The sequence below is a fragment of the Accipiter gentilis genome, chromosome 6 (assembly GCF_929443795.1).
Source record: "Accipiter gentilis chromosome 6, bAccGen1.1, whole genome shotgun sequence".
Classification (NCBI taxonomy): domain Eukaryota; kingdom Metazoa; phylum Chordata; class Aves; order Accipitriformes; family Accipitridae; genus Astur; species Astur gentilis.
This window is the reverse complement of record NC_064885.1, coordinates 34,662,776-34,675,886: the sequence shown is the minus strand read 5'-3', so window position 1 is coordinate 34,675,886 and position 13,111 is coordinate 34,662,776. Positions and strand designations below refer to the sequence as shown.

The following is a 13,111-nucleotide window of genomic DNA, read 5'->3' as shown; positions in this document are numbered from 1 at the left end:
TTTGAAAGAGCAAAGTAATAAAACTGAAATGCAGAAAATAATAATTTTCTCACTGACACCAGTAATATGCTTAATGTGCATGTACACAGATAGAGGCACTGTGATGAACCTAGTGATGTATTGGATAGGTTGGACTAGCAACATTTTAAATTTTGTTGTGGAAGCTTGGCATATTTTGAAAGCTGCTTTAGATTAATAATTTCAGTACTTTTCTCATTATTATTTTTTCCATGAGCAGATTGTGAACATCATCATTTGTTTGAAATACGAATTCATTTTCCTTGAGGAGATGAAAAAATGTCATCCATGGCAAAATGAATGAGGTTAAACATTGGCTGGACTCATGAATCATATTCTTCACAATTTTCTGGGTTATAGGGAAGCCCCAGCAAAGCTAGGGTTCAAAACCAAGATCTGTGTCTCTATCGGCACAGATTTTCTGACTCAGATTGACCACCTTCCTTTTTCCCAACAGCCATTTATTTTGTTTCTGCACGTGGGAAGTGCAACCTACTCCTTTGTAAAATTTTGAAGAAAGAGTTAAATAGGAAACTGAGCCAATTAAATTATAATTTAATAAAATACTTGGGATCTACCAACTTCTTGGGCAATAGGACTTGCAGAAAAAGGGAAATGCAGGTTTTGTGACATTTTGTGGCTAGCTGGGAAAGCCCAGGAGTGTGAGTGTTGCTGTGGCTGATAAACTTCAGCCATGCATACCCCTGCATTTTTGGCATGCAATGGCCACAGCCATGGATGTACGAAAGAAAGTGTAGTCTCCAAGCGTCTTGTCATCTTACTAGTGAGAGTTAACTTCATAGAAATCTTTCTCTCTTCACCCTTGTTATCTTCCTCAAATTGGTGCTTTAAAAAAATACTTCTTTTTTCTTCTAGACACTCTGATGCAAAAACATTTTTCCACTAGATTCAAAACCTTTGTGGGACAGCCTATGGTGTGACTTACACATGGAGGGGTTTTGCCTTAAAAGGAAAAATGACTGACTGTTCCTCCATCTGCCATTAAACCTTGCAAAGAAAGAGAATTTGAGACATCCAGCAGCCCTTAAGGGTCTGTCACATCCCAGTTTCTCAGGACAATGACTCAGGCTTGCCGATTCCGAGGTCAGGATTAAAGTGAAGCAACACCAGGGATCCTTTAACTCACAAAACTAAACTTTTATTTGCTCACAGCAAGAATTGGCATACTCACAACAAGAACTGGCATTAAATTATGTCAGTAAACTGTGTAACATGCTAGCCCTATATCACCAAACATATACTACAGACCTTGCTTATTTGGGAGTCAGTTCAGGGAAGACAATAAGCAGACCCCTCCTGTTGGGTCAGGAGGTTGGGAGCAGACCCCCTTGCTTTCTAGACTCCTTCTCAGAGAGGAGCCCAGGAGTGGCTGGATCTGCTCCGAGTCCCAGACTTGGTCAACGGTTTATGGCTAAAGGGATGAGGTGTAGGCATTGTGGAAAAGGAGCGAGAAAGAGGAAGCAAGGCAGAGAGACAGAAAGGAAGAGAAAGATTTCACCGGTCTTGGGTCCAGTGTTGGTCCAGTCAGCCAAGGGGTCTGGGTCCGGTGGGCTTGCGCCCCTGGGGCTTCGGTTTGTGCCCTTTTATCATCCCTGCCCCTCCTTCGGGCGGGCACTCGCACTTAGGCTACTTAGGTGTCATGAGCGGTTTGTGAGCCTTTGGGCTTGGGGGTCGTTTGGGGAGTAACTTTCCCTTCCCTGCATGGTGAGTTGCTGTGTTCACCCCATCAGAGCAGGGAGCTGTGCACCCCCCAGCACAGCCTCCCCCTCCTGGTGCTGAGCTGTGCTGACCGGCTTCTTTTCACCTGTGGTTCCTTGCTAGGCAGAGTTCCTTGTTGTGCAGAGTTCGTTGTGAAGCAGAACTTGCCCCACCACAATGTTTGAGACATTAACTCTTTCAGTCCCTCACAGGGTCCACTTCAGACCCCCCACCCCCGAGGCAATGATCATGCAGAAGGCCCCATCTAAATCCAAGTTTATCAATTGAAATGCATCTCCCAAGTGTGTATTTACCAGATCAGCTTCTAAAACTAACATAAACAAGCCAGGAACCTTGTCTACTAAATAGATGTATCACTTAGGCGAACCTGGCACCAAATTTAATATTGTACCGGGCCAAGCAAGTGCAAAAGAGCCGAGCAAACTGACCCTGCTCTCCTGGCAGCCCTGCTTTTCTACTGAAGGGCAAATTGAGGAGCTTGTGATGTTTTCAGCTTGTGACCTATAGCCATTAAATTATCCATCATGTAGGGATGTGCACCGACACTAGAAACGGTAATAGCAACTGAAGCATAATTCTGGTATTTTATCAGTGAGGGAAGTTTCTTTCTTTCTGCTGCCCTCACTGGCACTTCACTAACAGATAAGTTCCTGAATCGACTGCTGGCAGCAGAGAGAGGTTTTTCTCCCCCATCTTTACCACATCTTCTGCTTTCCTGCAATCCATCTAACAACCTTTGCTTCCTCAGCCGTGAAGAGCATGACGTTAGACTCTGAAATGCAGCCATTTCAGACCCTTATATTGCTCACCATGGAGAAGGTAGTATCCTGTTCCCCCATCTGTCTGCCCACCCCTCTCTTTCCTAGGCAGTCCAGCTCTGTCATGCAACCTCCCAACAATGGCCTTAGAGGCTTTACAGGAGCCTGCACTCAAAATGGGGTCTGGCTGCAGTTATTAGCCAAACATAGATCTAGACAGATTTGGTTTCATGTTTCTCTGACAAACCTGCAAAGATGAAGCTCAAGAACTTTTGTGTGCCTCCTTTTATTGAGAAGATTACCTCATGCAGTTGTCCCACTGTTATGATATTTTAAGCTGGCTATTGATGTGACAAACAGCAAAATCACAGCAAAGTCACATAGAATCATAGACTGGTTTGGGTTGGAAAGGACCTTTAAAGATCATCTTGTCCAGCCCCCACCCTTTGGGAAATTCATTTGACCAACATAGAAGCTGTTGATTTCTCAAGTTTATGTGTGGTATTTTCCAAACTATTTATTTCCTCAAGTTTCCATAACTGCACACTGAAAGGATGCATTCTCCTTAAAAGACTCTTACTGTGATTCCTAAGATTATTATCTGTGAAAGCAGTTTAAACATGAAGTAACAAGCACCCATCACATCTGCTGTGAGTTATGGTCTGTGTTTATTGTGCCAATAGGAAACAAAATGAGATCTAGTTATATAAAGAAACATAGGTAATTCAGATACACTGCAAGTTGTGGGGAGATTCACAGAAAACCACATAATATTTTCAGTAACCTTTTTTTTTTTTTTTTTTTTTTTTGTAATGCTGATGAAACAAAGATAGAAATGTCAGATGAGCTGCCCAAGCCACAGAAGAAATAATCATCAAAGTTATGGTTAGGATATAAGTGTATCTGTGCCTGTGGCTTGTGTCCAGAGCCCATAGGACCTTGCCCGTTTGTTAGACTGTAATTGTACTTTAAACAGTTTAGGTGAAACAGCACTTGAGAGATAAAATAATTGCACAGCAATGCACACTTTAATGACTAAATACAACCTTTATTATAGAAACAATAATAGAAAAATAAAGACCATATCTTACTTCTCATAGCAAATAATTTTTTAGCAACCATACATTATAGCAAGCTAGAAGTGATCAACCAAACCATCTTCATACACCCAAGATGCTAATCTACATCTCCCTTCCTCCTTCAACCGGAATTAACAGCTGTTTTTTTAATTTGGACTTTGTCCATCCAAGAGCAAAAAGGACTGAAAGAAATTAAATCTTGCTTTATAAACTCCTTGGTGATTTGGCTAAGTATGACATCATCATGCTCACGGGATGCTCTTGTGTCCACCTGGGGTGTGCAAGAGACCGTAGTGAATGGTCTGGGCTGAGAGCTGCAGCGCAGCATCAGGGAGCTATAGGGATGTGCTCACCTCCTAATTTCTGTGAGTGGCCCCCCTGTATCCTGACCAGCGCGTGCTTGCAAACCAGTTAAGCATAGCTTCCCTGATGGGATGCATCATGTCACCATGATCAGTATCTTCTGGTTCAGGGATGGGTTCATCTGAGGCCGCAGCTGAGGGAATAAATGAGCTGGGGCTGCTAAGACCAACATTGCTGGTCACTCTGGGACCCAGCGGCAACCTTGTCCCCTCCCACAGCAGACTGTGCTCTTCTGTCAGCTCTCTGGGTACGTGGGCTCATGCTGACTATATGAAGGTTTTTGGCATGCGGATTTTTAGGGCAGGTTGGTTGGTAAACCCCTGTCCCAAGCAGTGAGCAGATTGCTGAACAAGGGTCTGATTATGGCAAAGAGCAGTCCTGGAAGGGAAGCAAACTGCCAGGCTTAGAAAATACAGTTTTCATTTACATCCACATCGACAGGAGGCAAAGAAACTGTGCACTGCTGCCCATGGTATAACTATTATGGCCCACCTAGTGTACAGCTAGTTTATAATAGGAGCGTCTTCTTTCTATGGTGCTCTTTTAGGGACCTTTTGTTCAAAATGTTTCCTCAGGCAAGTTGTTTAAAAGAGAAAGTCTGGCAGCCAAGACCAATTACACCTATAGAGTCTTCGCACTGGGAGGAGGACCTCAAATCAACTCCATTAGATAAAAAAGTGCCAGCCAAATATCTACCTAAATTCTGGCAGAAAATAAATACAGGCATCAGCTGTAAAAGCTGCACATGGCAACTGAGGGAGCATCTGGGCTGTCTGATTCTAATTCAGTGTTAAATTCAGAGAGGCAACACACCCTGCTATGCCGGCACGCTAACACACATCCCTGCTGCAGGCTGTTTGTGTGTTCTGTGGTGAGGGAAGGAGGTGATAGCACGCAGGCTGGGCTTCAGGTGGGAGGAAAGTTGCACTTAGGGGCTGGGATCTCCTGATGCAGTAAGGAATTCTCCAATGGATTCTCTACTACTGTAAAGCCCTAACTCCACTGGATAAATTTTGCTATGTGTTGGCAGCATTTCATGGGAGCCTGCAATTGTTTCATTGGTTTATACCACGTGCACTTCACATGTGCCATTTAGAGCAAGCCCAGAGTATTATTCATCTAGAAAGGGCAGTGTGCAGCTTCATAAAAATAGCAAACAAATAATAGAAACAAAAAGCATAAGAACAAATCAGGTAAACCTGAATCTGCACGTTGTTCAATACCAACAAGTTTGATTCACTGTAGAAAGAAAAAAGTGTGGAGAAAAAAACATTAAGCTTTTACCATCATTGGTAAAAATGCCAGAGGCTGTCACAAAATTAAACACAGAATTATCAGTCATTAAGAACAGTTTTCTCTCCTCATGTTGATATGAAATATTAAAAGACTGAATATTAACATAAAGAGATTTTTCAGTACAGAACATAACAAGAACATGCTATATCCCTATCAGTAGAAGTAACAAACTGTACAGATCATGCAACCCAACAATCCAAAGAACATGTGAAACAGGACTTAGTTTTGAATGGGAAAGATGTCTACTGATCACTAGTCAAAACGGCTTAGGGTCAGATCATGTGCAGTGCTGAGCTTTTAAGGCAGTGTTGTAAAAATGTCCACATGTAACAGTTTGGGACAGTGACATGACTATTGCATACATAGGCTCATTTTTGAATGAAAGCTCTTCCATATATTTACCTCTCCTGCTGGACATCTCATCAATTCTCTTGTTTTAAAAAAAGTGAATGCTTTATTTGAGGATAAAAATCTGCTTTCTAAACAACAGATTAATACAATTAACTAACCCTGAGAACTAGAGGGATCTTGTTAAGCCAAGGGCCTGAACAATGCCACTGAGTTCAGTGGGTTGCTTGTCCACTAACCAGGGGGAAGGAAGAAGGGTGAAACCAGATAAAAGTTCACTAAGAACTATTAACAGTGCTGGAGCCTTTTACAAAACACGTGTGTACATGTGTGTGTATGTGTACATTTGTGCATATCGTTTAGCTTTGTAAATCTTTTGTGACAAAGAGATTTTCCTTGTTACAACAAAGAACATTAGCTGAACTTAATCTCAAAAGCAATTACTACTTTCATGCCTTCATCATTGGCTTAGCAGGAAATAGACTGTAGAGTGTATCAATTAGTGTGCTTTAAAGCAACTCCAAATTATTTCCCTGTGAAAATCCAGCTGCTCAGCTGTAAGCACGTTGGATAGCATTCACTTTTGGGCAGAGTTTGTCCTAGGCCTGTATAAGCTTTTATTTCTCCCAGAAGCCTTGAACATACAACGTCAGAGGATTTCTATTTGTTTGTGGACCTTGTGCAATTCTGCAACAATTGTGGCCACTTAATCCTTGGCATTTTCGGTGAGTGTGATATCTTCCCGGATTAAGAGAGATCACAGTGCTGCCATCTCAGTAGAGGGACAGTTACTGAGTTCAGTGGCAGTCACTGTAACAGGTCCATGTCTGAATAGGAGGTGGGTGATTCACCAGCTCTCACAAGACCATGAAGTATTAAGCTGCTTGAATTTATTAAGCAAATTCACACCAGTCTCCATCAATTGCACTGGCACCCTTAGCACCGGCCCATATACCACAGTGCTTTCAGACCCTCATGTCAGCTTTCTCCACATATTGTGTTGCAAAACTGTGGCAAAGGGATGCTGTGCCTGGAGCACCGATTGACAAGTGGGGTGGCTTGGCCTGGTGTGGCAGGTGGATGGAGTTACTGCTTCCAAATGCCTGCCCAGTTCTTCTGCACAGGCATCTCAGCTGCCTGTCAGTCAGCTTCTGAATCATGCAGTTTGCAGCATAACGCTTCAGGATAAACTTACCAGCGTCAGATTGCTCTAATGTGCTGTGCTTTATGAGGCTGCAGTTCAAGAATTATTGGCAGGAAGTTCAGACATCTCTGCAGCAGGGCTGAGACGAGCAATGACAAGTGATAATTTTGGCACATACTGGTCAGGCAGACCCTATGTGACCTCAGTTGGGTAATCTCTTATTTGCATACACAGTCATTGGTAACTAGAAAATTTTCTAAAAATACTGCCTCCAGAGTAAGAGTCACAGATTACCACTGTGTCCTTGCAAAGGGCTTAGCAGGAAAAAAACCAAGAACTTACCAAGTATAACCCTGTTATAGGACTGGTGAGAACTTGCTTGTGAATGAAAGTCTCACTTAGCCTTGCCCTAAGACGACAGCGTACGCAGTGTTCCCACAAGGCTTTCGCTGAGCTCTGGTTTAACAGGGTTGTCTGTAGCTGTGGACCTCTGGTTTATTCACTTGATGGTCATATTACGGGACTCATCTATTTTAGTAAATCTAAACACTATCTTTAACAAACCTGATGGATTTTCTGGGGGATAATGATACTGCTTGCTTTAAGCTATTTTTAGGCATCTGACTTAGGTGGTCTGAATTGCCTCCTTTGTTGATAATACAAAGAATTTAAGCTCCTCGCTTTGGTCCTCTAGACTACACCTAAATCAGATGCCAAGAATAGCCTAAAGTAGACGGTATGAGTTCTCTCGTTCCCACCTTAAAGAAATCGCTTTCAGAAATATTCATTAGCTTTAAACACATGGTGTCATCCCACTTGAAAATGTGGCTTCAGGGAAGTGAGATTGCCAGGTAGAAGCTAGAAGTCCTGTGACTTCTCTACTTGCTACACACATCTGGAAGTACGAGGGCACCTCAGATACGTTCATATCCTCTCTGCGGCTTTCTTCTGGAAATCAGGAAAGTGACAAACACAATGACAAGCAATCCCAGGATACTCAGGCCCACTGCAATGGGAGCTGCTTTGCTGTTTTTATCAGGAAAACATTCTTCTTCTGAAAGTAAAAGGAGATCAGAGAACGTGTTATGTGAACACTGTACTCCTAGACTATACATCTATATTCCAGAAAAGTTAGCAAATATAAGCCAGAAGTTCTCAAAACCTTGTTTTCTTTTTTTTTTTTTTCCCTTTCTTTTTCCTGAGCTATACTTATCACATTTTTGTCTGTGATGAGCCTTATCTCAAGAAAACAATACTTGCCCCTTTCGAAATCGCTACATGCTTCACTGGAGAATTGTTTTACCGTCAAGATCAGTGCATACACAGTAGGAGGCTTTCTTGCTGACAGCAGATGTGGAGCATCACGCTACAAAGTGCAAGTCTAAAAATAAAGAGCAAGACACATCCTGCATGGACAAAAACTGCTCCTATGTGGCATCTAATTGCTTCTGCCCAGTAAAAAGGATCAGGCCAGAGAAGGGAGCCCATAGTCCAGCACATCATTAGAGCAGCAAGGATCCTAGTTAAGTCAGTGTTTCCTAAGAAAAATCAAATTCTAATTGTTCTCTGTGTTTAATTCAGAGTATTTCTGGATAATTGTGGCTAACTCAGAACATCAAGAGATTAGGAAGGCAGAAGCTTTGGACTTAGTCCGGGGGGTTGCTTTAGCAGTACCATTGTAATTTTATTGTACATATGATATCAGAAAAGGTTTTGACACAAATAATATCTTTTAAGAACCATCCAAAGATATATTCATTTCAAACATACCTTAGCTACAGAAGGGGCAAATCCTGACTTCTTCAGCCAATTCCTACCAAAATGAATAGTCAAGTCATCCTCTGATTAAATGGAAACTCATTACTTAAAAATGAATTTCCAGACTGGGGTAAATTGGTGGCTTTCCTATGCAGAAACTGCACCATCTGGGTCACTGACATAAATGGAATATTCACCCAAGTAACAATGGCAGTATCAGTCTCAAATTCACAATACAACAAGTGTAGCCCTGGGAGTGAAGGCAAGGTCTGGGAATGATCACTAACGTGCTTCCCCAGAAATGGATCAGACCTACATCTTCCATCTGATCTATAGGAATGGTCCTTCCTCGGGCTCCAAGGAAAGAAAGACCTCTAGCATGATGCTTTGAGTGGCACCTGAGTAGCAAACTGTCCTCTAAGTAGGGTGGCTTGATCAGCTAAACCCCAGAGTATATCCCAGCTCAGCACTGAATCCAGTTTATACCCAGGTATGAGGGAGATCCAACGCCCTCCACCCCTTTCATTTCCATGACTATTCCAAGGCAGATTTCGACAGTGCTCTAAGACAAAAGCCTCTGTTGTTATTGTCTAATTCTGATGACCATGCTGGCACAGATTGTAGCTTAGTTTGGGCTTTTCCCCAGGCGGAATCTTTGCACCGACAGCAGGCAGTTAGCCCAGGGAGCATGTGAAGTGCATGACATCACATTACGGCTCCAGAGCCCCCACACAGCTTTCCCCAAAATCTGATCCTCCTCTTCTCTGATCCAGATGGTGATTTCATGTGATGCAATGCCACAAAGCCAAAGGCATCAGCATTTTACTAGATGCTGCCTCTTAAAAGCTTTGTCTGGTTAATATAACCTGCTGCTAAGGAAGTAAGCTGAAAAGTATTTGCATTTGAGTACTGCAAAAGCCAGAGATGTTTGAATTGGCCATTTTGCTTTCACGAAACCTTGGGCTATGAACTAGGAATTGTTTCTGCTATACTGAAATGCAGTTCAGAAGACACTTTTACAGCTTTCCAGACTAAAACAGGCCAAGCTATCGATGTAATGCTGCTGCAGTCTGTACAAAATTGTAAGGAACTTGAAACCAATGATCATTATTGTTTTCTTTTTCTTCCTCTTTTAAAGATAAGCAAATCAGGAGCAACAGAAGTGAAACTACCAGTCTCAAGACACCTGAGGGCAGGAGGCTGGTGATGTGTATAGAGTCATTCCTTCACTGGGGATTTTGTATTTCAAAATCTGCATACACAGCAGAGGTACGTAACAGTTTCATAACTATTTCATGGCCACTGGGGAATTTTTTCAGAGGTGGTAGCTGCTTTCTCAGCCCTTTAAGAGCAAAACTAATTTAATTTTGTATATGGTATTGATTAGCAGAGATTAGCCTGACCTGGGGGGGGGGGGGGGGGGCTCGGGGGTGGGGTGGGGAGAGAGTCTTTCTAAGCTCTGTCTCTGCTAGAGGTGAGGCCATACCAAAAGCCATAACTGAACTCATTCATTGTACAAATTCAAATGGGAATGTGGGGACCAGATGCGTTGTTCCAGCTCAGTGTTATCCCATGAAAAAAATCTTCATGAGAATGAGAACATGGATTGGATTCTCAGTGCAGCTTTTAAGAGCTTAAAGAAAAGTATGCAAAGAAAATGGCCCGTGTCTTTAAAAAGCCCCAAATGTTGTTTCCCATTATATTCCTTTTAGAATAAGAAAGGCAGCCAAAATGGTGAAGTAACAAAAGAAGAATCAGTCAAACAGAGCCAAACTTAGTCAAAAGACAGATCGAAAATAAAAAGAACACAGGGGCAATATTTTGTAAGCATGCAGAAAGTCAAATCTCAGAAGAAGGGAATGTTTTATTAGTGCATCTGAAGGGCTGGAGAACTGATAAGCCTATCTTTCCACCTGAGTTCTTGTACGGAAATACTCTGAGAGGAAGTCACAGAAATGTGAAGATGAACAATTTGAAAGAGACCACAGAGTCCAATCTAGTCTACCTCTCTGCTTTTTGTAGGATCTTGCATGCATCTCATAAGAAGTAAGGCAGTAGACCGTGAGAGTGTCCGTACTGTGGGACATGGGAGTTTCCTGGTGCACCCAGCAGTCCTGGACCTCACAGCCCAGCCAGGTCCTGGCTGCATCACTGGACAAGAAACAAGAATGGCAACATCTCATTTCCCTGTGGAAGGAACCCCAGGTCTGGGTGTAGGGAAGAAGTTGTGATGAGCCCCAATACGTTCTCCCAGTGTCGGCAATCCAGAGACCAGGGGAGTCAGTACTGTTCTGTCTCTGTCTTTTACTAAGCTACATAGTTGTCTCTTTGTGGCTGTACTCAAGAAAAGACAAATTGCAGAGATGAGCATCACATAATTCTGAAACTGGGAGCATGCCAATCATGTTCCTCCTCAGGAGCACATTTCATCATGTCTAGACACAGCTGCTCTGAAAGTATCATCCTGCATTCACAAATATCCCTTATTAGTTGGCAGTTTTGCTGCTGCAGCTGTGGGACATCATGAGTGTCAAGAGCCTTTCAAAATAGCTAAAATCTGACTATATTGAGAACAGTGACCTTGAACTTAACTGTACATATTAGGGGTTTGGGCAATGCAATGGTGGTGAACACACCTCCGCTTGCTCTGGGAGAAGATGAACAAAGAATAAAATTGTGGCTGTAGAACTGAACATTTTTAATGAGAAGGTGAAAAAGAAGGTACTGAATGCAGGAGGGAAAGATACTTTTCCATCTTCCATAGGTATTACCACTGTGTTGAAAATTACTCAGAAAAGGGTGAGAATACAGCAGTGGGCAGGTTAGATTATTTGGCAACTATTACAAAGCTGTGATGGTGCTGTAGGTGTAACAGGATCACCGCACATGTATGGTTATAATTTGGCAGATTATATCCATCAGGCTACCAGAGTGCTGACATGTAGATCTCAGAAGGGTGGAAAAGGTAACCTTCTACTTACCTTTTCCAAACTGGTTACCGACAATATCAAACGCCTGCAGCTGCATATTAACAAAGAGTAGCTGGAAGTTCTTCTCCAAGGTGAAGGTTTGCTTGCTAGCACACTTAAAGGAATTCCCCAGCTTTGTTGTAAACATCTTCTCATGTATGGCTGCATAGTAAAGCATACCTGGAAGGCATAACGAGAGAGACAAATGAGAATCCACACGAACTCTGTTGGAACCAACATTTTTCTGAGATAAAATGGAGGATCCCCGGTGCTTTGGCAGAGCAGCAGTCACATATGTGTCTAAAGCATGGATGTTTTCCCCATAATGTATCAGTTACATTTCTTCCATGTTTAAATGAGTGCTTTAACTATCAATGGGCAACTCAGCTGAGCTTGGGTCTGAAAAAGTGGCTAAAATTTCAGATGCTTCTTCAAAATATTTTAACAACCTGAGCCTGCAAGAGGGGGTTAGGATTCTCACAGGAGCAGACAACTATCTTAGATCTCCAGCACGGCTATTTCCAGACAAAACAGAGATACCATCTCTAGCATGGTAATTTGACATACCTAGTCTGTATTGCTTTATGTATTAAATATGTTCTTAAACATATTTCAGTGTCACAGTACTTTACGGAAAATATGGCTCAAGTTCAAAGCATGAAAAGATCATGTAACCTGGGCATATCCTTTATGCAAATCCTCCTTTGAAAGCAGATATAACAGTTTAAGACAAAGATCATCCACATCACCAATTCTGCATCATTGTACCTCCACCACATCTGCCAGCACAATAGTGTGCAGCATACTCCTGGTCCTCTTCAGTCAAAGTCAGTACACCAGTGTGTACTGATATGGTTAATTCAGTAATTTTTATCTTAGAAAAGATATGGGCTTGCTCACTGCAAAAAAAACCCTGCTGGCGGACTGTGAAATGGCAACATCTGGCAGAGAGGCTGTAACAAATAGCCATGCATAGCAATGTCTCTTGCCAGCACCAGTGTGGAGGACTCTTAAGTATATTTGAGGATTTTAAAACTTATGATTAAGCCGATTAGTTTGTATTTGCTGCAATTTCCATTTAGCAATGCACAAGAAAACTCTGGTTATTTAGACGGAGAACATCTGTAGGAGACATGTCCTCTGGATCAGCTTTTCTTTTACTTTAATTGCTGCAGTTCAGAATAGGCGCCGCTTGAGTTAATAAAAGTGCTCATCAGTGAGAAGAAAAATAGGCACTGAGCTTCCAAAAAGCTCAGTTCTATTAGGACACACCTGGTCAAGCTCCTGATTTGTTTTTCTTTCAGGGACAAAAGTCAATTCAAAGACTTGAGTAACAAATGGAGAAGTGACATAATATGGTTGTTTAACCTATCACAGATTTGATATATTTGGACAAATTTGTGCAAAATTAATGTCAGAGAAAAAACTGAAGTGGTGGCTCAGAATTTTTCTCTCTGACCTAAATGATGTTCTCTTAGGATTTTTGGGGCCGTAACTTCTGGGGCAGCTCCTGCCTGTTCAAATGGCAAGAATCAAGTCTATATAAGAAAAAGAAAATCTGATCACCTGACAAAAGCATGGACAAGGTCTGGGATTTCAGAATGGTTGGAAGAACCTTATCCTGGGTCCAGTTCTTAT

General features: G+C 42.2%; 1 protein-coding gene across 1 annotated transcript in view; it reads right to left on the bottom strand.

Moving 5' to 3' along the window:
* Positions 1-3,204: 3,204 nt before the first annotated feature.
* Positions 3,205-13,111, bottom strand: part of LOC126039961 (guanine nucleotide exchange factor DBS-like) — a 210,890-nt gene continuing 200,983 nt past the window's right edge. Inside the window, exons 6-7 of the mRNA XM_049803876.1 lie at positions 11,486-11,653; positions 3,205-7,800 (exon numbers count right to left, since the gene is read on the bottom strand). Of these exons, the coding sequence (XP_049659833.1) occupies positions 7,661-7,800; positions 11,486-11,653 (308 nt within the window). The 3' untranslated portion in view covers positions 3,205-7,660. The remainder of the gene's footprint in view (positions 7,801-11,485; positions 11,654-13,111) is intronic.